The following is a 25647-nucleotide window of genomic DNA, read 5'->3' as shown; positions in this document are numbered from 1 at the left end:
ACAGGGTTGCCTTCAGATGTCTTCTAAAAGTCAGATAGTTACTCATTTCATTGACATTTGATGGGAGGCCATTCCACAGGGTGGGCGCCACTACCAAGAAGGCCCTCTGCCTGGTTCCTCGTAACCTCACTTCTTGCAGTGAGGGAACCACAGGAAGGCCATCGGAGCTGGACCTCAGTATCTGGGCTGAACGATGGAGGTGGAGATGTTCCTTCAGGTATACTGGGCCGAGGCCGTTTAGGGCTTTAAAGGTCAGCACCAACACTTTAAATTGTGTTTGGAAATGTACTAGGAGCCAATGTAGGTCTTTCAGGACCGGTGTTATATGGTCTTGGCGGCCGCTCCCAGTCACCAGTCTAGCTGCTGCATTCTGGATTAGTTGTAGTTTTTGAGTTACCTTCAAAGGTAGCCCCATGTAGAGCACATTGCAGTAGTCCAAGTGGGAGATAACTAGAGCATGCACCACTCTGGTGAGACAGTCTGCAGGCAGGTAGGGTCTCAGCCTGTGTACCAGATGGAGCTGGTAGACAACTGCCCTGGACACAGGGAAGTTGGTATAAGACTCCAGACTTAGCATGGTATTTACATTTTATCCGACAAATGAAATATACTGCAAGAATATTTCACTCCCCCCTGCATATTATAGGCGGTATACATATTAAAGCTTGCAAATCACATGGGAGACATATTCCTAAACAGCCTGGATTGAACAGATAAGTTCCATTGAGCCATCTCTTTACAAGCAAATTTGCGTATGATTGTGTCTTCATGACGAAAGATGCATCAAATGCAAAATATTCATAAAACATCTCTTCCTGTTAGGTAAGACAATCTTACCATTGATGTCATGATTCTTGTTCTTGGCAAACATTATTCTCATGAAGATGTGGGATGGATGCAAGACGTTGTTCCTTCAGATGCATTTTGCTGATGATTTCTTCAAACATCAGCTCCTGGAGATGATATGAACAAGTCTGACAAGGTTTGATAACCTGAAGGTGAGAGCAGTGGGGTGTAGATATACATGCCCTGCAAATCACCTCTGAGATTGGATTCGTCCATATTTCAAAAAGAACTGCTTTCCATATTCGGCTTTGATCTCTTTGCACTTCTTACTTTCGTTACGATTTCCACATCATCATTCTTCATGAACGGGATATAGACTATGTACTGTACAGAAGAAATGATACCAATGTTAAATGTTGACAGCTGCATATCTGTTATTCGGAAGTGGGATAAACCTTTCCCCAGTATTATTCTACACCAACTTTCTAAACAATATGGGGCCTGCATCTCCTTGGAAGCCTTAGGCCTATGTAATGGTTCCTCAGATCCAGAACTGAAGAGTGTCATTACGATTTGCTTAAGAGGCAAAATTTCACCATTGCCATTCTCTGAGAGAAGTGAAGCTACAAACTGTACATCCCGCACTGCTCCAATGACACTCTTAATGTACAAGAAGCACCATGCTGAGGGACAACAGCAGGAAACGGCGATTGCCCTCATACTCCTCTTTGGAACTTCCCATAGGTATTTTATCAGCCATTGTAGAAAACAGGATGCTGAACTCAATGGACATTTGGGTGTATCTAGCAGGAGCCATCTTTTGTTCTTTCAAGATATTAAACTGGAATGAAGATAAATGTTTGTAACTACTACAGGTCAGGGTAGCATTCCACCAGGATTTTCTGTAGGAAGAGTAGTTTGATCTGCCAAACAAAAATGGCAAATGCAACAGCACCACAGTAGTATTAGGGCCAAACTAAAAAGTTCATGAATGCAATGAATGTGTACACTGTTTCATTGTGTAATTATTATTTTTTTAAATTAAAAAAAATCCCCTCTCAGAGGCTGCCATTTGTATTGCAGTGAAACATCTCCTGAAATGCCAATAGCAACGCCTCAGGGTGCATTTTTGTGGTAACCAAGATAAATTCAATAAACAATCGTAATAATCAAGGGTCTGGAAACCAAGCCTTATGAGGAACAGTTGAGGGAGCTGGGTATGTTTAGCCTCAAAAAGAAGAGGAGTCTGAGAGAAGATATGATAAAGGTAAAGGTAAAGGTACCCCTGCCCGTACGGGCAGACTCTGGGGTTGTGCGCCCATCTCACTTAAGAGGCCAGGGGCCAGCGCTGTCCGGAGACACTTCCGGGTCACGTGGCCAGCGTGACATCGCTGCTCTGGCCAGAGCCAGAGCCAGAGCCAGAGCCAGAGCCGCACACGGAAACGCCGTTTACCTTCCCGCTGGTAAGCGGTCCCTATTTATCTACTTGCACCCGGAGGTGCTTTCGAACTGCTAGGTTGGCAGGCGCTGGGACCGAGCAGCGGGAGCGCACCCCGCCGCAGGGATTCGAACCGCCGACCTTTCGATCGGCAAGCCCTAGGCGCTGAGGCTTTAACCCACAGCGCCACCTGCGTCCCCGAGAAGATATGATAGCCATCTTCAAATATCCCAAGGGTTGTCATGTGGAAGATGGAGGAAGCTTATTTTCTACTGTTCCGGATAGTAGGGCCCGAACCAATGGATTCAAATTGCAAGAAAGGAGATTTCAACTAAACATTGAGAAGAACTTTTTGGCAGTAAGAGCTGTTTGGCAGTGGAATGGACCCCCTCAGGAGGTTGTGGACTCTGCTTCATTGGATGTTTTTAAGCAGATGATGGATGCTTTAGTCAAGATTCCTGCCTTGCAATTGGTTGGACTAGATGACCATGGAGTCCCTTCTAACTCTACAATTCTATGATTCTGTGGAACTTTCCATTGAATGTATGTCCCTTGGGAGAGGCTGCTGTCCATCAGATCTCAACAGGTGAACCTAGGAAGCTGTCTTATACCGAGTGTTATCATTGGTCTATCTAGCCTAGTATTGTCTACACGTACTGGCAGCAGCATCCTAGGGTTTCAGACAATGAGTAGGTTGGTTACCACCCCGCAATTATAATTTTAACTAAAAGTTAGGGATATGCATTACCCCTGCTGCAGAACTGAAAAACAGAGTATGTCCAGGACCAAAGAGACTCTTATGATTTGTGGGGCTATTTTGACATCTACCACTTTATAGTACATTAAATTCCATTAACTTTATGAGTTTCTGCTCCTGCATTAATGTCAGTGATACTTCTGCACTTGCTCACCCTCTATTCATCTCATGTTGAGAGGGAGAGAGAAATAGTTCCTCATTGCTAAAGAGCTTATTAGGAATGAGGGTGGGCCAACAACCATGAGATCCAGCTATTTCTGTCCAGATAGGAAAAATTATTGCTGCCACAGAAACGTTCTCAGAACCATTCTGTGTTGGTTTAAAATGGAAGGACATAACCTCAAATACTAACACAACTAGACGGAACATTAACAAAATCTGTTTTTAGCAACATGAACAACATTGATAAAAATGCAGGGCACCTCTGTAGCATCAAAGTGCCTCACATCTCCATAGATAAAACAGTGTTTACTTATGGCAAGTGTGAACGTAATAACATTAGTAGAAGCATTAGTCTTGGTAGATTCTGTGTTTAAAATGCATATAAATAAGGACTTGAATTTATTAATTTTGGTCCCGATTGTAAATCCCTGTGACACATCTCATTTTCATGTGATGGGCAGATGAATTGTGCCTATAGGAGTAGTTAAGTTCAAATTCCCTGCAGTGGTACATTATATAACATAAATATATCCCTTTTACTAAATGACACCTTCAGGACCAGGCCTACCATGAGTCAGAGTGAGGTGGTGGCTTTTGGTGAAGGTTAGTGTCAGGTTTCAGGGAATCCTATTCCTCCCATGGTGGGATGCCAAGAAGCAGATAAACAAGAAGAGTTCTTACCCAGTAGTTTATTCAGTATTCACAGAGAGAGACAAAGGAATGCGGTCTCTCTTAGATAATGGCACTCCAAGTAAAGTTCCACCCCCTCAGTCCAGTGCTGGATTTACGTATAAGCTAAACAAGCTAAAGTTTAGGGCCCCACTCTCTTGTGGCCCCCCAAAAAATTAAAGGGGAAAAAACTGATGTACACTTCCATGCATGCACACAAAAGCTTATACCTAAAACTACTCAGTTGGTCTCCAAGGTGCTACACTATAATTTTAAAATTCTTTTGGACCGATTCTTTTAAAGTCTTTCTTAGATCATATAACTTTTTTGAAGACTTGATTCTTTTAAGGGAGTTTTTAGGTTTTTTAAGACGTGTCTTTTTAACTATCTTTTAAAAGAATTTATAAAATTTATTTTGACTAAGGCAGACCAACATGGCTACCTACTTGAATCTAGTAAGATGGCTTTAGATACCTATTAGGTCCCTAAATTACCATATAGCATATATTCAACACAAAAAAGCGACAATTTGTTGTTGACAAAGGACAGCTGGACATATAAAGGGCCCCATTACCTTCAGTAGCTTAGGGCCTCATCAAAACTAAATCTGGCCCTGCCTCAGTTCCTCCTATTCTACATCACCCCTGTGCTGGATAATCTGTGCTTTCTGCCTCTGAGCTTTCTCTTCTACCTCTCAAAACGCATGCCGGGTCCTGGGAGGGGGGGGGGTCAGGAACACTTTCTAGAGACACTGAGTCTGTTGTCTGTCTCTCCCTGGTGCTGCTGCTTCCTGCTGCTCTCTCAATATTTCCCAGCTTCCCTCCTCTGCAGCCTCTGAGCCATGACCTTCTGCAAACCACTGTTCTAAATCTATCCAGTGGTACCTTGGGTTACATATGCTTCACGTTACAGACTCTGCTAACCCAGAAGTAGTGCTTCAGGTTAAGAACTTTGCTTCAGGATAAGAACAGAAATTGTGCTCCGGCGGCACAGCAGCAGCAGGAGGCCCCATTAGCTTAAGTGGTGCTTAAGTGGTTTCAAGTTAAGAACGGACCTCCGGAATGAATTAAGTACTTAACCCGAGGTACCACTGTACTGTACTCTTCTTCTCGGGAAAGTGCAGGAAGGAAAGGGGGCAGTCCCCACCATTCCTCCTCAGTCCAGCCCCTGACAGTCAGGGAGCAACCATTAGATGTCCTGTCCTGTGCCCCCCCCCCCCCCAGAATGAGCTAACTCACTGCCTTCAGGTGCAGTAGAAGGTTCTGCCCTGGCACCAGTGTTGAAGCAAGATTTAACTGCCTGACCAATATGTAGGATTTAGGAGACTGTGCTGAAAGGCATATTCAAGTGTTGCTGGTCTTGTTCCTACTTGTAACATGTAAATAGTGGTCTCCATAGATCAGCGCTGGAGAACCCATGAGCTTCCAGATGTTGATGGACTCCAACTTTTATTAACCACAGCCAGCATGGTCGGTGCTCAGAAATAATGGAATATCTGGAGAGCATCAGGTTTACTACAGATAGGCTTGGAAGAGATGATCATTGGGGCCCTTTCCGACTCTACAATTCTATGGTTCTATTAAATGGAAATCAGCCCTGAGTGCTCACTGGAAGGACAGATCCTGAAGCTGAGGCTCCAATACTTTGGCCACCTCATGAGAAGACTCCCTGGAAAAGACCCTGATGTTGGGAAAGATGGAGGGCACAAGGAGAAGGGGACGACAGAGGACGAGATGGTTGGACAGTGTTCTCGAAGCTACCAGCATGAGTTTGACCAAACTGCGGGAGGCAGTGGAAGGCAGGAGTGCCTGGCGTGCTCTGGTCCATGGGGTCACGAAGAGTCAGACACAACTAAACAACAACAACATGAAATGGGTGATTTAGATATCACAAATGGGTTGTTGGCAACAAGCTTTTAGAACCTTCAAGATTTCCTGTGGAATGGGTAAATCTGGGTTAAATGAAATGCAGGGTGGTGTTTCGTTGCCAGTGTTGTTGCATGAGAGAGGAACAAGCATGAGCAGCACTGATCCCACCATAAACGCCCATCTGGAAACACTTTGCAAGACGCGATGTGATGTGCATTCTCAGAGAAGGGAATTTCCATTCATTAGTCGTCATTTGCAGAAAGTGGCCCTTACAGGAATTCCTGTGAATTTTGCATGACATCTTTAAAAATGATTTAGATGTTGGGAACGCATAGAAAAAGAAGCTGAATGGAAGTGAATGGAAAGGGTATGTTTGAATCCTTTTCTTATGTTGTGCATACTGCTGCCACGAGCTGTTCTAACAGTGAATGATGCAAAAGGAACTAAATACAAGAGATGGCATGTTTATCTACCGTGTTTGTTTTTAAGGAGAACAAACTCTGTTTCCCCTCTCTTCTCTCAATAACAATTCAATGTTTTACCTTTCCTTCCCACATCCTTTTCCTGTTTTTACCCATTCAATCCTTTCCCCCCCCCTCCGCCTGCCCTGATTGTGCTGGTTTTGGATGGAATCCAGGCTGGGTTTCTCTGCAGAGCTCCAGATGTTTGCAATAATGTATGACTGAAGTGAATGCCAGTGGTAAAAGGATACTTTTTCACAGGAAATAGTTTGCATCTGACACCAACCAATTTCTCTTTGGGGAGAAAAAGAAGACGTTTGCTAGCTGACAGTTATGCAGTCAACAAAAACAAACCAGTGGCAAGATGTTTAAGAGATGTTTCTGTCAATTAAGGTCCTTTTAAAATTAATACACACACATACACAATCCACTGAGAAATTCTCCTACGTGGGCTCCATTGTAATAAAAGGAAACCTTGCACAGCCGCCACTCATTTTAATGCAGCTTGTGTAGATTTTTTTCCATGAGTTGTTCAAAGGCCCACCTAATTCATCATCCTGTTTCCTATAGCAGTGAACCAGCTGCCCTCAGGAAGTCCACAAACAAGAAATAAAGGCAATAGTCCTTTCCTAGTTGCCTCCATCCCAAAAACCATGATCATGCCTCTGAACATAAAGGTTGCAGTTAGTCATCATTGCTAAAAAAAAATAAAATGGTTTTATTTATCTCTTCCGGCTCCAAGTTACATGCAGTATAGCCTGTGGGTACCTCCAGATTTCATCCTTATTTGCTTGCACATTGGGGAGGCTAGATTATGTCCACTCTTTATTGAACATTCGTTCTAATTTGTTTGTGGCAAGTTTATATGACAATGAGCATTCATCCGGATTTGCTTGTGGAGGGGCTATACACTTTCCTATCAATCGACCTTCAGTCTCATCCCTTTTAATGCATTTTCTCATCACTTTCCGAGCTGCAAAAAGTCCAAGTTTTGTAAAGTGGAATTTGTGTTGGGTGGGTCACTTTAATCAACTTTAAGTGTGCAAACCTACATTTCCAGCACGCAACTTTCAGGTAAGTGTGCAAAGGGTTGCAGGATACATGTACACCCCCCCCCACAAATATCTCCTTTGTCAATATCTAAGTACAATAAACAAGTACAATAAAGTTCCAATAAATAAGTGGAAGGCTGTCCCAATAGATTTTGGTGCCAAAGGTGGAATAGCAAATTCTTGCACCTCCCTGCTCCCATTGCATAGTACCGAAGGGCTGGCCAAGTTATTTATCAAGTGAGGCACAAAATCCCTCATGAATCTGTCACCAAAACCAAGAATTCAAAAATAATAAATTTAAAAGTAACAAGTTTGCTGATAAATCAAGTGCCAGAGGTGGCTTCCTCACACCACCTAATGGCCATCTCTGAATAAGAGGCTTTGGGTGGGGCATAAATAGGTACCTGTTGTGTCAACACAAAGCAGGATATTTCGCCAAATTTCCAAGCAGATGTTTCAGTGTATATTTTATGATAGGGTATTAAGATTTTAAAAGCTGGGAAATAACAGAGTTAATCTATTCATGGCCCTTCTGGCTCCAACATAAGCTATTTAAAACCTGACACTTTTAGAAACTCAGGGATATTTATGTTTTACTAATATATTAGGCTGATGCTCTGTGTTGAGTTGTGGAGACTTTCCGTCAATGAACTGTTGATAAGGCATTCTTCTGGGCTTGTCTTTGGATGCTTATAATTCTTTAAGGCTACCACAATGAAACACTTATTTTTGTATCTTGTGGTTTCTTATGTAAGTTCAAGTGCTTTGTGTCTCCAGTATTTATTTAGATGTTTTAACATACAGCCTTTTGCACAAGCTCAGGGTGGTTTACAGCAAAGTCAAACAAGAAAAAAAAATCTACAAAGTAACAGATCCCTTAACATGTAACCAAATAAAGCTACAAGTGAGAAAATCACATAGGTAAAGGACCCCTGGATGGTTTTGTCCAGTCAAACTTGACTATGGGGTTGTGGCGCTCATCTCGCTTCAGGCCGAGGGAGCTAGTGTTTGTCTGCAGACATGTTGAAAAAACTGCTAGGATGGGGGACAGAGCAAAGGGAGCTCACCCCATTGCATGGACTTGAAATGCTGACCTTCCGATCAGCAAGCCCAAGACGCTCAGTGGTTTAGACCACAGCGCCACCCGCTCCCTACAGAAAATCACATAAGCATATGAAGAACAACAACAGTGAAATATCATACAATTTTTGCTGCCCAATGCCTGGGAAAACAAAAATGTCTTTGCCTTGTGGTGAAATTATGCCAAAGTGCCAAACAGGGATGCTTGGGGGTGTGCATTCAATTAAAAAAGGGCTATTCTGCCATTGCCACCCTCTGGTACTCCCCCTGTAAAAGGGACGTGGGTGGCACTGTGATCTAAACCACAGAGCCTAGGGCTTGCCGATCAGAAGGTTGGCAGTTCGAATCCCCATGACAGGGTGAGCTCCCGTTGCTCTGCCCCAGCTCCTGCCAACCTAGCAGCTCAAAAGCACATAAGTGCAAGTAGATAAACAGGTATCTGTGGGAAGGTAAACAGTGTTTCTGTGCACTCTGGCTTCCATCACAGTGTCCTGTTGCACCAGAAGCAGTTTAGTCATGCTGGCCACATGACCCAGGAAGCTGTCTGTGGATCTCGGCCTGAAAGTGAGAGGAGTGCTGCAACACCATAGTCGCCTTCGACTGGACTTAACTGTCCAGGGATCCTTTACCTTTTCTTTTACCTATCCCCCCTGTATTTTGTGATTTTACCTTTGTCCTAAGGTGAATCTGTGTCCTTTTCAAATTTGGAAAAGCAAACCTGATTGCTATTAGTAAAAAGTTTTTAAAAATATTTCCCACTTTTCACCATGTAGGTCTCAAAGAAGCCTTTTTAAAACAAAAATTACCCTCTTTCATTTTAAATAATGTAAGATCCATTTTGGTTCAGTGTACTTACCTAATGGTGCTACATAGCTCAAGAATATAAGAATCATCCACTGGCAAGTTTTATACAGTCCATTCGAGATCTTTCCTACTCCCGTTTTAAATTGTGGAATTTTATTGATTTTTAAATTGTAAATTAAAAAAAAAGCCCTGATTGTATTAGAAAATTTATACTAATAATTCTAATAAAATCAGGGCTTTTTTTCAGTTGGAACTGCCAGAACTCAGTTCTGGCACCTCTGACGTGGGTGCCATTGCCATTATAAGAGAACAAGGGAAGCATTCATGATGAGTTCCAGCACCCCTTTTTCAAGAGAAATAGCACTGAATACAGGGACGCAGGTGGCACTGTGGGTAAAACCTCAGTGCCTAGGACTTGCCTATCGCATGGTCGGCGGTTCGAATCCCCGCGGTGGGGTGAGCTCCCGTCGTTCGGTCCCAGCTCCTGCCTACCTAGCAGTTCGAAAGCACCCCTAAGTGCAAGTAGATAAATAGGTACTGCTTTATAGCGGGAAGGTAAACGGCGTTTCCGTGCGCTGCGCTGGTGCTGGCTCGCCAGAGCAGCTTCGTCACACTGGCCACGTGACCCAGAAGTGTCTTCAGACAGCGCTGGCCCCCGGCCTCTTAAGCGAGATGAGCGCACAACCCTAGAGTCGGACACGACTGGCCCGTACAGGCAGGGGTACCTTTACCTTTACCTTAGCACTGGATACAATATATATCATGATTAATTGTGAAGTCCTGTGCACTGCTCCAAAGCATTTTAAAAATAATTATTTTATTTTAAAATCACCCACATAGAAAAGAGGGAGTTTGGGTTGCTTACGCACATGCAGGTTTCAGAAAAAGTTTCTGGCAGCGACATGATTCATTAGCATTGCTGCAAGATGCAGTATTGATTCTTGCTTTGTAAAAGTGACAACTAAGAAGCTACTGAAACAAACACTTCATCATCTGGGTTGCTTTACCAGTGTCTCAAACATCCAATTACTGATCAGCAGTAACTTTGCTTAGCTTAGCTCCTGTAAGCTAATGAGATCACAGCTGTTAATGGTATGTTGTGTACAAGATATACTTAACGAGTATTCATTAAACAGATTTTTTGGGTGAGCTTTTTGATACTTTTAGGAACCCAATAATGAAATTGCCGGATCAGGCCAAAGGCCTATCTAGTCCAGCATCGTCTTCACTTGTGATTCAAATCCAATGGCATTCAGAGACATGCTGCCTCTGACACACAGCCAGAACACAGCCCTCATAGCTAGTAGCCGTTTACTTATCCGCCATGAATTTCCCTAATCCTCTTTTAAAGCCATACAAGTTTAAAGCTGCCGCTACAACATGCGGGGGCAAATCCAAAAGTGTGTACTTTCTTTTGCCTGTTCTGACTCTTCCGTCGCCTTTTGCAAGACAATCTGCAGGAAGGCAGTTTGGATCATGGCCGTTTTGTCCTTTAAAGATCTTTCGAGCACATCAGAAAAAATGTCAACGAATCAACCAATATTTTTCAATGTCTGTTCAAATTGCTACTCGAAATTTCAACATGGAATTACAGGTTGCCTCAGAAATATGCACACCTGTCTTTGTATGTGTGTGTATACCAGCTCTATAATGAGGGGAGTCATCTAATGAACTATATTAGTCAGTAGGAGAATTGTACCCAATTATTCATACTTTCTTGGGAAAGAGCCATACTGAAGCAGCAACAAAATGCTATACATATCTATTCAGAAGTAAGCTCTACTGAGTTCAGTAGGACTTACTTCTAACTAAGTGCAAATGATTGAAGTCTTTGTGGGATTTACTTCTGATTTAGGGTTGCCATACGTCTGGATTTTCAATGATGGAATTAGTGTTTGAGGGGGATTTCGGGGCAACTCAATGCAGTCAGAATGACTATCGTTGTTTAAAGATGACTGCGAATACAGTGTAGCAAATTTACTAAGTCTCACTGAGAACCAAAATTATGCAATTGTAACCTTTTTTGAAAAATATACGATCCCCAGCAGACATGTGAAAGAGTCTTTTACAGTCAATTTTACTACAAATCAATACAAGCCACTGCTCTCCAAAATGCCTCTTAGGATTGTGCAAGAGTAAAAAAACCTAGAATGTGACAATAAATATTTAATGTTGATAATATTTTAGTAATTTGCTCTTTGCATCAGGTAAGGTGCAGGTTACTGAGCCGCCTTGTCTAAATAGAACTATTCTGTTAGGAAGCTTTTTCAGTATTCTCAGCATTGAAAAGTCGTGACTCTTCTGTGCGTCTTCAGAAATTCAGAGGGGATGGTAGTGGTGGGAGCTTCGGTGATGTGACAGCATTGGACCAAGGACCTTCTGCATACAAGTGATTTGTTCTACCACTGAGCTAAGACCCTTCTCCAGGATTTTGTGATGAAGTTGAATACATTTATAATGTAATTCTCTGACAACTGCACACACATCTTGTTATGTTTGGAGAAAAGCTTGAATCCCACAGAGGATTCTACCTTAATAAATGATCCCACCTCCCATTTCCTTGAATTTCTGAAGTCCTGATACTTTGAAGATAGAAGCAAACTTACCCATTGCATTTTCTTATCTTTCTATAACAGCTGTTTCATTTCATTTATCCAGGTCCTATTTCCTTGTGGTATTTTTCCAGTTTCCTGGAAGCTGTTGTCCTGTTCTCCACTTGTATTCCTCCTCTTTGCACACACAGATTCCTAGTTTCCCCTTCTGTAGTTCTCATCAGAGCACTTCAGATGTTCCTCACAGTTTTTCGGTGGCATCTCATTTGCCATTCCTTCGTTATATAGCACCATTTTTTATATTACCCATTTTTAACATTGACCAACTTTTTCTTATCTCTCCTCCACTTATAGTTCACATATAGCAGTGGTTCCCAACCTTTTTTTGGCCATGCCCCACCTAAGCATCTCTAAAATCCTGATGCCCACCCCCCGTGACATATAATTCTTATTATTCAAAAAGTGAACCCCTATTCATGTGGAGGAAGCCTAAAAGGCCATTAACTGTTAATAACTCATTCTCGAATTGTCTCCCTTAAAAAACAAATTGCCCTCCTGTGGGGTGTGTGCCCCACATTGGGAACCTCGGACATATAGGAATCAACGTCACAGGGGCTTTCACGTGGCTACTATCAAGACTAGAGTTACTATTTTGATGCCTTCACAGCAGCCAATATTTCCTTGTAAATTCCACCGAAAAGGCTCCTTATAGGAATCCAAAATGTCATTTGAAACCTACAGAATGTGACTGGCCAGCCTTCAAGACTGGCAGGGGTGCCAACCTGAATAAAATATTGGGGTGGGGGGCAGGTAAGCCCCACCCTGCATAATCGATCACACAAACCATTTGAATGGCAATGCTCATCAACTGGGTGTGGTGGTAAGGTAAAGGTAAAGGTACCCCTGCCCGTACGGGCCAGTCTTGACAGACTCTGGGGTTGTGCGCCCATCTCACTTAAGAGGCCAGGGGCCAGCGCTGTCCGGAGACACTTCCGGGTCACGTGGCCAGCGTGACATCGCTGCTCTGGCCAGAGCCAGAGCCGCACACGGAAACGCCGTTTACCTTCCCGCTGGTAAGCGGTCCCTATTTATCTACTTGCACCCGGAGGTGCTTTCGAACTGCTAGGTTGGCAGGCGCTGGGACCGAGCAGCGGGAGCGCACCCCGCCGCAGGGATTCGAACCGCCGACCTTTCGATCGGCAAGCCCTAGGCGCTGAGGCTTTAACCCACAGTGCCACCTGCGTCCCCAAAACGCAGTGTGGTGGTGGCGCCCCTCAAATATTTTTTGGGGGGTGAAGACCCCTCAGAGTTGGCTCCTATGGTCCATGGGCATAGCCAGGATTTATGTTGTGTGGCAGGGCAGGACAACCCACCTGTCATCATCCTCTTCCTGGCTTTGTCTAGCAGATTCAGTATGAAACGTCTCAAGAACAGCTGAATTACCCTGAGTGCTCAGAAAAAAATCTGTCAAAATCTTTCTACAACTTCTGCTTTTAGTTAAGAATGCTTATTTATTTACTTGATTTTGTGGGAGGGGGCAACTTGTCCCCTGCCCATGCCTGGGTCTTCATTATCTCGCCCTGTTCCTGAATTTCTTTGCAAATCATGGGTCTAGGCAGGATTTATTTTGGGAAGGGGGCAGGCTTTATGTTGGGGGGGGGGTGCAGAACCGAGTTACCTGCGACACAATTGGGTTAGTTAGTTAAGTATTTTTATTTATTTGCTTGATGGGAGGCAGCTGCACCCCCCCCCCGTTACGCCCTTGCTGCAAGTGTTCCAGTACTGTGGTTGCTTCCCTCCCTTCCCCTTTTCTAAGGGATCTAATAATAATAATAATAATAATAATAATAATAATAATGGCCAGTGGGATCCCCCGCAGAGCTGCTGCCTCGCGATCCCGGCATTGGCATCGAGAGAAGTTTTAGAGGCAGTTCTTCCCGCGATCTGGCCGCCCCTCCGGGGGAAACGGAGAAGCGTGGCGCCAAATTTGGGCGACGAGTCCAACATTTCCCCCTCTCCGCCTTCTTCCCCCTTTCTCCGCCGCGGGAAGGGAGCCTGCGATCTCCTCCGCACCGATCCACTCGCAAGATGCTCTCAGCCAATGGATCGAAGCGGGGAGCGCGCGCCGCGAGCAAGCGAGACCGGAGCGATTCCCCCCCCCCAAAAAAAAAAAACAAACCAAAACACGCTGGCGGGAAGCAGCGGGTCTTGCGCAGGGACGATCGCCGCCCCCTTCCTCCTCCGCCTCCCTTGGCTCCTCACGCACTTACACCTCTCCCCGCGTCGCCAGAGGAAATGAACAGTCTCCCGAGGCCTCTCCAGAGTGACTCTGGGCGAAACCATCCCGTCGCAAGGGGCGGGTGGGTTCTAGAGCCGACACACACGCGCGCGCGCAAGGCCCCCCCCCCACCGTTTCCCCTCAGAGGCGGGAGGCAGTTTGAGAAAGAGCCGCGCTCGGGTTTTTTTTTTTTCTCCCCCCCCCCCCGCGCCACGCGCTCCGTGCAACATCCCGTCCAGCGCCGCTCGCTCGCTCGCTCGCCGTCGAGAGGATTAGGCGGGATTTGTGGGCTGAAGGCATGTGGCGAGGGCTCTGAGGCGGGTGGGGAAAAAGCCCCGCGGGGTTGTTGTTTCCCCCTTCTTCCCCGCCCGCCTCCTGGGCGAGCGGAGCGCCCTGCATGTCTGTGTGGCTCGGCGAGGGAGGGAAGCAGGCAGCAGGCAGGCGCAGGCGCAGCGCCCGCCCGTCCGCTCGCCTGCCTGCAGCCCGGGCTCCCTCGCTCACTAGTGCAGTTGCCGGGGCGTTGATGGCAGCGGCGGAGCCCGCCCGGAGCACGACGGTGGTGGCGCCGCCGCCGCCTTGGGGCCCCGAGCCCAACATGGGCAGCCGGCACGGAGGCAGCAGCAGCAGCGGCGGCCGCAGCTCCGGGGCCCCTCAGCGGCGGGACGGCGACGGGCGCCGTGGCCCCTCGAGGGCCAGCCAGCTCTCCTGACCTGCCTGCCTGCCTGCCGCGCTCTGCCCCTCCTTGCCCGGCGCTCCCCGCCGAAGAATGTCCGCCAAGTCCAAGGGGACCACCTCCTCCTCCGCCACCTCGTCGTCCGTGTCGTCTCCGGCCGAAGGGCTGCCGGCAGCCTCCAAAGCCAAGGTGAAGGAGCAGATCAAGATCATCGTGGACGATTTGGAATTAGTCCTGGGGGACCTGAAGGACGTGGCTAAGGAGCTGAAGGAGGTGAGAGGGAAAGAGTGGGGGGGAAAAAAGAGAGAGAGAGAATAAACACCCCCCCCTCCGATCCGATCTGTGTGCCTGCGGGACCGAAGGCGTCAGAGGATCGGGCAGAGTCCGGCCCCTTCCCACCCCCCCCCCACCCCCAGGCGGGACCGGCCCAACTCTTGGGCAACTGTGACAGGCGGCCGTCTCCTAAGCCGGCGTGGACCGGACTGCGCCAGACTTGTTACACTTTCGAGTCTTGCCTGGCCACCACGAGCGATCAACTAGTGGCTCCGTCTTTGGGAGCGACGGGGTGGCGGTGGGTTTGGGGATGGAGAAGCCCAGCCAGTCGCTTCCTATCCGCGGGGCTCGGGGTGCCGGATCGCCTTGCGCCAAGAAAGCTGCCTCTCCTTGATCTTACTAACCATCCGTGGGGGTGTGGGGGTGTGTGATCGAGACGGGGCGGCGCGCAGGCTTTGGGGTTGCCCACCTCTTTGGGATGACTTATGAACAGCCGAGAGGACTCCCCAAAGCCATCCCCGGGCGCGGATGGGAGTAGCTTGGGACGCGGGGGGGGGGGGGGGAGGAAGAGGCTGCGATGCTTTGCCCGGCGCCACCCCCCCCACCCCATTCCGCCCACTCCAGAGTTTGGTTTGTAGGAGGAGGAGTTGTGCCTCTCCATCTTTCCGCGTAAAGGGCTGTGTGGGCATATCTCCCCTCCCTCCCTCTCTCTCCTGCTTCCCCTCCCCACCCCAGATCTTGGGCTCCAGATTTAGCGTTTAGTCATTGCATTAACTAAGGAGATGCTTCCTTCCCTGACAGCAGCGACGCCGCTTCACGCCTTTGGTTCCCCTCCCCTCTTTTTTCCGAGGGTGGTTATTTCTGTGCTTTCTTCTGCCGGCTGTTATTTTTAGGAGGTTGGGGCGACGTCGCCGCTTGGAGCTTGTCAAAGTAAAGTTCCTGCGTAGAGCAAAAGGGGAGATTCCTTGCAGGGAGAGAAGGGGGCAGGGAAAGCTGGCAGTCTAGGCCAGGGAGGGATTCTGCTAGGTTTTGGATACTCCTGCTTCCTTCCCAGATCCCACAGCCTCGACACAGATGGTGTCTTCTGTGCAGGAATTGACTATGGTGATCCTCAACGCCTTGATGCCAACCCTTAAGGATCCGCAATCCTTACATGCAAGCACAAGGCAGAATTAGTCTGTTTAGTCTGATGACTCCATCAACACTGTGATCTAAATACAATTGTATTTGCTTTTTCATTGCAGACATAGTTTCATCGGCATCATTTCCCCAAACTTTATCTAGTAGAATGGTTGGATGTGATCTTCGTAGAATTTGAAGGTGGTGGGTGCTTTTCTTTCTAAAATGGACTTTTATAAGACTTGGACCTTTTGTTTTTGTACTGATGGTTACAGGTTGTGACAGATGATGGTGTTTTTAGTTCAGTAGAATCAGAAGAAATCTCCATGTACTTATATATATATTTATCAACAACTGTCAAAATTCAGCAGGCTGCTTCCCTTCGTCTTCATCAGAGAAATATGTACAGGGTGAGCTGGGATCTTGGTAGCTCCGAGAGAAAGGTTGTGGAGAGCAGCAGGCTGTTAGTTCCTATTCATCTTGTTTGATGCTATAAACTTGGAGTTCAGCATCCTGAAGCTGGTAACTGAGTTGGTCAGGTCTGAATTACAAGAGTGAATTAAAAAATGAGTTGCTGGTACAACTTGAGAATTATTAGGCAGAGGCTATAACCCGTATTAGGAAGTCGGTCCCAGTTATTGGGATTTCCTTCTTAGTAAACATATATAGGATTGGACTCTCAAGGTATCAAGGGTGGAGAATGGACCAGTTTTGCAAACACCAAGAGACACTTCCCACATTTGAAAATATAATTGCCAGAAATGTCTGGATTTGCCTTTTCAGGCCTGAAACACAGAGCCAGTGCACAAAATATCTATTTGTCTCATATAGTTTAGGAACCAATGTAATATTTCCTTAGCCAGTGGCAAATGTCAGCTCCTATAGCTTAATTTGCAGGCAGAATGCAATTACTGTGTTGGATGCTCTGAAGTAGCAAAACATTGCAATTCAAATAACACAACTTATCTGTCCATTTTGGAGATTCCTCAGATCTTTATTAGTTTGAGTGTGTGTGTGTGTGTGTGTGTGTGTGTGGCACAACTGGTGGACAGATGGTGGGATTAGAAGCTGAAATTCAAGTCTGAAGCATGTGTGCGTTGCTTTGTAATCCTGTACATTACATTATACAAGACCCTCTCTCTCCTGCCCCCGTTTCCTAATTTCATAGAGGTTTAACAAGATTTTTTCCCCCTAAGGGAAACAAATTGCTCAGAAACAAATTTTCATTTCCTGGAGAAAGCTGTATGAAGGATCAGAAATATCCTTTCTTCACCCTACCAACTCCACTTTCGCTACAGTTCTCCTTGCAGATATGCCAATAGCTTGTTATCTTAATGTGCATATTCTGCCTTCCAAGTATTTGTGGGGGTTTGGTATTTTTAAACACACACAGGTATACAATCTGTGGCACTGGAGCCTCATATTCCCCCCTCCAACCTCATTTTATATCTTCTGAAGCTGTTCTTTCTTTCATCCTTTCCCATCAGAATTCCCTTCTTCCTTCTTGCTCATTTCCTTCTTATTTTTCCTCGCCTTTGAGCATGGTTCCCTCCCCCTCTTCTCCTCCAGAACAACTGAACAGACTAGTGTTTTGTTTGAGAAATATACATTGATATAGATTGAGCTGCATTGGTTTGTTGATCAGAACTGGATGAATAGGCAGTCTGCAAATGAATGGTATAAATAAATAAGCAAATAATACTAATAAAAGCACTCTGAACATTGAATGGAAAGTAACTGCATCCCATGCAGTTAGACTTCCTTCTAAGCAGACCTGAACAGAATTGGGAATTCTAATCTGAGGTAGCCATGGTGAAAATCAAAGAAGGCCAATATTTTTTCTGGGTTAGTTAATCCAGAACACTTTTGTCTCAGGCTCCATTTATTACTTGAGTGTGGCTCCACCCTTCTGATGGCATGCAGACCTTGACATATTTTCCCTGATGGAATGTGGCCCTTGACAGGCAAAAAAACGATTGTCCTCCCCTTGGCTTACAGTAACAATATTCTCTTTAAATTTCAAGGAGTCCGTGGCTTTTACAATAAAAAAGGTAAAGGGACCCCTGACCATTAGGTCCAGTCGTGGCTGACTCTGGGGTTGTGACGCTCATCTCGCTTTATTGGCCGAGGGAGCTGGCATACAGCTTCTGGGTCATGTGGCTAGCATGACTAAGCCGCTTCTGGCGAACCAGAGCAGCGCACGGAAACGCTGTTTACTTTCCCGCCGGAGCGGTACCTATTTATCTACTTGCTCTTTGATGTGCTTTCGAACTGCTAGTTCATAGTATTTTAGGATCCGGAAAGAGTGCCTTATTTTCTCAGACTTTGTTCTGTTTCTGGAAGTGGAACTCTTAGTTTTAGATAAGCAGATTTGTTTAATATCATTGGCTGCGTCTCTGAGAACAACAACAATGAACAACAATTTGTGGCCTTTGCCGCTTGCAGCCAAGAGTAATTGTTTAAGGCTGCAATAGTTTCATGGAAGCAGTGAAGCTACAGCGCCTGTTAGGAAAGGCTACAGCTTGTAATGACAACTTTATGCACCTAAAGCAGCATGTTTTCATTTTTTTAAAACGCTAGTTACCGTGAGAAGATAAAGAACACTGTTCATTAGTTCACAGCTCATGTCTTGTCTTATGTTTTCTTTGAAATCCTGAAGTGCCTGACTAATTTTTCCTTTTTTTAAAAAAAACCCTCTTGCTGCACAAGCAAGACAGCAACAGAAGTGTGGTCTTAACTTTCAGATTTTGCATTTACATGTTATATTTTATTTACAGTCCACTTTCCTCCATGGAAGTCAGGGACACAGTGTCTGTACATTATCCAGGTGACCTCCCATCTCGGCAACAAACCCAGATTAGTTTAGCTTCAGTAAGATTGTAGCATAACTGTGCCTTCAGGCCATGCCCCAAAAGCTGGCTTTGGAAGTAAAAAAACACATCTTTCACTCTTTTAAAAAATAGGCTGCCCTTCTGTTTTGTTCAAGAGGTTGAGTTGGATCCAGGGAGTCTTCTCCCAATGAAGGAAGTACCTTTGGAACCACCCACTGGAAATCAAGATTCTGTGGAAGTGGGTAATCAACCAAGTCGTACACTGAAATTAATTAAAAGCTCAGTTGGTCTTGTCCATTAACTTCAGTGGATCTGAATAAATACTGTTCAGTTCAGGCATAGAACATCATCAGGGCATTTTGGTTCTCTCTGTAATGATAGCATCTCTGCCTAATACAGTTGAGAGGAATCAGGATCAGCCCATTCAGGGCCATAGTTCCTAGAGAAGAGGTCCCTACCTTACTGAGAATTTGAGACCCATTGGATACCTGTACCTGGTTTAGCTGGCCAGTTGAAGTCGTTCTCAAGGTGTGGCCACTGTCACATGCTGAAAGCTTCTAGGAGCCATAGGTGAGAGCTGAGTGCAGGATGGAGACCAAAGTTGGACAAACTACTCCAGAAGGAGCACAACATGCCCCCCACCAGAGGTACTACCCCTCCTCTAACACCCCTAACATCCCTGGTTGTGGTACCACTTAGCATAGCAGTGTAGGAACAGTTGTAACAAAGTCATCTTCAGGCAAAGTAACACCAGAAATTTAGACATCTGGTTGGAAGAGAGCTGTGTGTGCTGCCTGGTTCTGCAACATAGGAGTGATGTTGGCTGCCCTTGGAGGGAGTCTTCTGAATCTGAAGAGCCCAGCAAAGCCATGACAGATGAAATGGAGACTCTTTTAATCCAGTTTGCCATGTAAACTTGACAGTGGGGTTGGGGCCTTGCATGACGGTGGCCTCATACTTCTGGCCAATTAAGAACTGACATACATTAAGACCATTTGCACATTAAAATATTGATGTGCGCATTCTGTATATAGCTTAACTCCATTATACTCATTTACTGATTTATTATATGTTCCTATGAATGTAAAGGGCTTAATTCCTTGTCTTTAGGATTCCAGCTTAATGGCACTTGGCATCTGAATCCAAACCTAAATCAACAAGAGAATGTTTAGGGTTGTTTTTTTTAAGCATATTGAGTCACCATAATTCAGGCATGTAGCTTGTTCTGTTTTTCTGTTGACATGCATTGCAGCTGGACAGATGTTCATCTTTACCTTCAAAATAATTCCCTCTGCTTTTCCCTCCTGAAAATGTGTTAGGTGTACTTTTAAAGTGGAAACATGTCTGGTTCCACTGAACAATTTTGAAAATGGTACCTACCTACCCATGGATACATACAGGAAGTATGGTTTCCTTTTTGCTTTTCCATGTGGTAAAGAAGTGAACCGACACCCTTTTAAAAAGGTCATTTGATTTTGATGGCACATTGCATATTCATGGCAGAGGATAAGGAGGGATCATAGAATTATAGAATCATAGAACTGTAGCATTGGAAGAGACCCGGAGGGTCATTCTGTTCAACCCCCTGCTATGCAGGAATCTCAACTAAAGCATCCATGACAGATGGCCATCCAACCTCTGCTTAAAAACCTCCAAGGAAGGAAAGTCTGCTACCTTCCACAGCAACCCTGAACACAGATTAATCGCTAGGAAAAGGGGATCTGAAGACCTGGGGATGCAAATGCCACAATTGTACTGCCAGGAAGCATTCCACAAGAACAAGGAAGGGATTTACTAGGACCCAGGATGTGAGCAGATAATTAGGAAGGCAGACAGCCATTTCAACCAATCATTTTATTAGAAATGTGAGAAACTGTCTTATACTAAGTCAGACTGTTCTTTCTTCTAATTGTATTGTCAGCACTGACTAACAGTGGCTCTTCGGTGTTTTAAGTCCTTCCCAGTCCTACCAGAAGATGCCAGGAACTGATCTAGAGACATTTCTGCATGCGAGGCATGTGCTTTGCCACTGAATGTTATCTGCACTATAGACAAGAGGGGTGTACAGGCCAGGGGAACAGCAGAACGTTTAGCCCCCAAGCTACAGAAAGATGTTCACAATTTACAGCAGAGCTTTCCAAACTGTGTGTCATGAAATGTTAGTGTGTCGGTTGCAGTATGTAGGTTTGTTGCTCTTCTCACTCTTCCTGGGGCTGGAAAGGGTGTGTGTGTCTAAAATGATGCATGTCTAAAAAGTGTGTCATCAACATGAAAAGTTTGGAAAGTTCTGATCTGCAGGAGAACCATGGCACAATTTAAACATAGTTGCACAAAAAGGAATCTTGATACTGTAACTTATTATTGCATGTAAAAAGTGTTGCTTCCAACTACATTCTGACGGTTACTAAGACTTTCATAAACCTAACTGAACTCAATCACATTGACTTCTAAGTTGCAGTGTAAACCACTGATGAGAAACCTGTGGCTCTCCAGATGGTGTTGAACTTCATTTTCCATCAGCCCCCAGCAGTATGGGGAGTGATTAGGAATGACGAGACTTGTGGCAACATCTGGTGGGCCATAGGTAACCCATATCTCTTGAATGCCAATAGGATAATCTGAGTTGGGATATGGTGTAGCAGTTTGAGAAAGGTTTAAATCTCAAACAGGTAGATGCCAATGCTTCGGGAAGTACTTGTCTTTGAAGGTTTCCTCCTAGAAAGGCCATGTATAGGGCAGAGAATACTTCTGGGAAACAAGGCCTATTGAGGAGGATGGGTCTTAACTGTGGTGTCTAAGAGGAACTGGACATAGAGGAAAGGGTTAAATTTCCTTCATGAGCACAAATAACCTCATGTATGAGATAAGTCAACAGGCGCAAGGTCAACCAAGCCAGTTGCTATGGCAACGGCCCAGTGCCATAGTTGGAAGCACTGATTGCTCACTCCCCACCCGCTCATCTGTACTGGACTGCAACACAGCACTTCTCGATAAGCAGGGAATGGGAATTCCACCATGTGACCTGCTTTCCTGCAGACTTCAGTCTACAACTGAGGATGCCAATTAAACCACATAAATCCCAGATTAAAAATTATTGTAAAAAAATAAAAACCCCCACTGTTGTGAAAGAAGACATTTTGTGAGAATCTACTGCAAGAAAAAGGAAAAATATATATAAGATCTTAGGATCTTAACCCTCCAGTCTCTGTTCCCTATTGAGACTAACCTTAAATATTGAACTAAATTCCACTATTTACCCTCTTCCGCTTCATCCCATACCTCTGTTTCCTCTCTCCGTGTTCAACTTTACACGGCAAGCTCCCTGTAATAACACTCAGTGTTTTGTTCTTGTGCTTTAAATTCTATGTGCAAGCTATTAAGTACATAATAATAGTTAATAGGATCTGTGTATATCTTCAAATATAAGCTAAATCAGTGACAAAGATAAAGAGTATTATGTAACTTCATCAGAATGGAACAGTAGGAAGTTTCCATTCTGAGTTATAACTTTAGCTTTTTCAGAATTCATTGTGAATTTGCTTGACCTATTCTATAATATGCTGTTTAGATTTTTTCCACTTTGAAACATAATTCTATCTGTCACTTGTCAGTTTCCAACCCATTTCAAAAATACTTGATGGTGAAAACTAGGCTGGGCTGCATGATTGCTGGACTTATTATGCTTTCTCTATTAGGCATTTAATCTCTAAAGAGATCTGGAGTTTGTGCATGCTAAATCTCCTAGAAATCTAGGTTCTCCATTAGAGGAATTAAATATAGAATGTTGTGTAAGTTCAGTTCAAAGCTCAACCATCAAAGTGTTCTGTTGGTGAAGTCTCCGGTAACGTCAGTATTGTGCTTTCTTGAAACATTTGATCTCTGTCCCATGCTGTCTGAATTGCCAAGAGCAGCGGCTTTCAAAGGTTGTGATGGGCTTCCCTACGTCGGCACTTCCAACTGAAAATAGTTTAGAGATTTTCTAAATCAGTGTCATAGTGCAGCAGCCCCATGCTGTGTAAACTTCTTAGAATCGTAGAATTGTAGAGTTGGAAGGGACTGCGAGGGTCATCTAGTCCAACCTCTTGCAATGCAGGAATGTTTGCCCAATGTGGGGCTCAAACCCTTGACCCTGAGATCTCATGCTCTACTGAGTGAGCTATCCCAGCTTCTGTTGGCTTGTGGCCTGGCCGGGGTCACCTGGAGGTTCCACTAGTGCAGGGGTTGGTAAGATTTACCTTGCCTGGGGCGGTTCACTCCAGTGGAGATCCCTCTGTGGGCTGGATCATGTGTGTGTGTGAGCAAGCGCGCCCGCGATTTCCGGCATCTGCGCATGCGCAGATGCAATTTCCAGCACAGCGGAAGCGAGTATACCATGCTGGTATAGCACAGCGTCCAGGGACTTGCCGAGCGGATGGCTCGGTTCAGGGGCAGCTTGTGAGCTGGTTAAACGACCCCTGTGGGCCGCTTGTGGCCCATGGGCCTTAGGTTGCTGACCCCTGCACTAGTGTGACTCTGTCTCAAGCCCAGTGGCAGCTCTGTTGTCCTGTCACTAAGTGTTTTGCATATGGGCTGCACTGCCCAAGGCTTGGCCCGTTCATAGAAAATGAAATTTCTTATCAAATGAGTGGAGAAGCTCTGGCCTACGAGCCTGATTCATCCAGCTTTGCCATGTGTGGCTGTTTTATTTTTCAGCCATGCCTACTGGCCCACACCTAATGTCATGCCTCCAGCTGTCAAAAGTTGGTTTGTGTGGGGTGGGAGGAGCTATGGATCTAGTCCATCAGGCAGATCCACTTCCCCATCACTGCCTTAGCTTGCAGACCTTCACATTGCCATGGTTTGGGCCTTAGAAAGGTCACTAGAAAAGTCACTGGCCATGGAACAATTCTGTACTTCTAGTTCCTGAGAAGAGGGACACGGGTGGTTTAAACCACTGAGCCTCTTGGGCTTGCCAATCAGAAGGTTGGCGGTTCGAATCCCTGCGATGGGGTGAGCTCCCTTTCTCGGTCCCAGCTCCTGCCAACCTAGCAGTTCGAAAGCACGCCAGTGCAAGTAGATAAATAGGTACTGCCCCAGCAGGAATGTAAACAGCGTTTCCGTGTGCTGCTCTGGTTTCAGTGTTCCGTTGCACCAGAAGCGGCTTAGTCATGCTGGCCACGTGACCCGCAAAAACTGTCTGCGGACAAACGCCAGCTCCCTTGGCCTATAAAGCAAGATGAGCGCCGCAACCCCAGAGTCATCTAACTCTCAGGGGTCCTTTACCTTTACCTTTACCTTTTTTAGTTCCAGAGAACAGGGAAAATCTGTCCTGTTTCACCAATAAACACCCAAGGTCTGTTAGGGAAAGGTGGAGTTAGGGCTCATTTTGTGGAGGGAGTAAGATGGTGCATACCATCTTCTCATCCAGTTAAGATACATTCTCAACCTCCAAGGTTCAGAACAAGGTTAGATGGTTTTGGTGCTTGGCAAAAATGCACAATTTCCCCATGCACATTTTTGCTACTTGTGCAGACTGAATATGTACTTCGGATACTTTAGAAATATGAGCTTGTGGAAAGGACTGAATGAATTAAACAAAATAAAGTGAAATCATAGTACAGACTTGTGTTTAGTCTACTGACATTGTCATTTTCCAGGCTTTCTTCTTTTCATACAGAATTTGCTGAGAGAGTCATGCGTATTTCGATTTTTCCATTTGATTTTCTTGCATTGCATCACATCACATGGCAAATACTTCTGTGGATATCAAACCTCATCAGCCTGAACAAATTCTTGAAAGTTATTTGTGAAATATTTGCATAACTTGTAATAAGCAAATGAATGAGATTTAGCTTTTTATCAAAAGGGAGCAGACATGCTAGCTGTTGCCAATAATTTACAGAGATTGATCCAAAATAGAGGATATCTAGACTGTATGGTATGCAAGAAAAATAATGGCTACTGTGCATAATTATTTTGGCTTCATGCAAGCATTACCTACGCTTGCAATTTGTTCAGTTGACTGGCTGCCATTAAACCTGTGGTTTCTGTGCATCACTGAATTTTCCATTTCCGCCTCAAACTTGCTATATTTTGATTGATTTAGTGAATATTTTTCTATGTCTTAAGCTACTGGCTCTTCCACTTCAATAGCGACTTAAAATGGGAAATGCTGACATTGACTGAGAGACAGGAACGGGTTGTATCTCACATGAAAAATAAAACAAATCAGTATATGTTGTTCTGGTGTGGGTTCTTCCAATGTCCAATACTTTTTATATAGACCAAATAAAATCCATTTAAATGGGTCAAAACCTTGAACCCAGATAAATAATGAAAAAATAGGTGGGGGATAGGAAAGTCTGGGATGGCAAAGCAATGAGAGGAAATGGTGGTCATTTCTTAGCAGCTGTAGTTCCTGCTAGTTGTGATCACCAGCTGCAGGGTGGCGCCCTTCAGGGGAAGATAACATGGTTGGTTAGAGCATGGTGCTGACAATGCCAAGGTTGCAGGTTCAATCCCCTGGGTTAGGGGTTTGTGAGGGTAGGGGGCAGGAGGGGACCTGGGGGCTCCAAATCGTGTAGTACAGTTCAAACCACTTGAATATGACAGGGGCTGCACCAGGGTTAGAAATTCAGATATGTAAGCTGGGTGGCAAATGGCTCCTTAAACCAGGGTTACAATTGCCAAAATGGAATGGCTAATTGCAGTTTTTTTGCCAGGCGGCTCAAAAGTTGCATTGGTTCCTGGAATCCATTTTGATTGTGCAGATAAAATATAACAGTATTCGCTAAGCGCTGTGGGTTAAACCACAGAGCCTAGGGCTTGCTGATCAGAAGGTCGGCGGTTCGAATCCCCACGATGG

At 45.1% G+C, this 25647-nt stretch overlaps 1 protein-coding gene across 3 annotated transcripts in view; it reads left to right on the top strand.

The window, feature by feature from the left end:
• PRR16 (proline rich 16) overlaps positions 1-25647 on the top strand; it is a 150011-nt gene that overhangs the window by 12834 nt on the left and 111530 nt on the right. The window contains exon 1 of one of the 3 annotated variants that reach the window (XM_079995799.1): positions 14133-14853. The exons of 1 other annotated variant lie outside the window; for it this stretch is intronic. In XM_079995799.1, coding sequence (XP_079851925.1) covers positions 14674-14853 — 180 coding nt within the window. In that variant the 5' untranslated portion in view covers positions 14133-14673. Of the gene's footprint in view, positions 1-14132; positions 14854-25647 lie in introns of those variants that run through there. One more of the 3 variants, XM_079995798.1, reaches the window with a different exon arrangement.

The sequence above is a fragment of the Podarcis cretensis genome (assembly GCF_951804945.1).
Source record: "Podarcis cretensis genome assembly, chromosome: 11".
In the NCBI taxonomy this organism is placed as follows: domain Eukaryota; kingdom Metazoa; phylum Chordata; class Lepidosauria; order Squamata; family Lacertidae; genus Podarcis; species Podarcis cretensis.
Note: the sequence above shows the minus strand (reverse complement) of the source record. Positions and strands in the feature narration are given on the sequence as shown.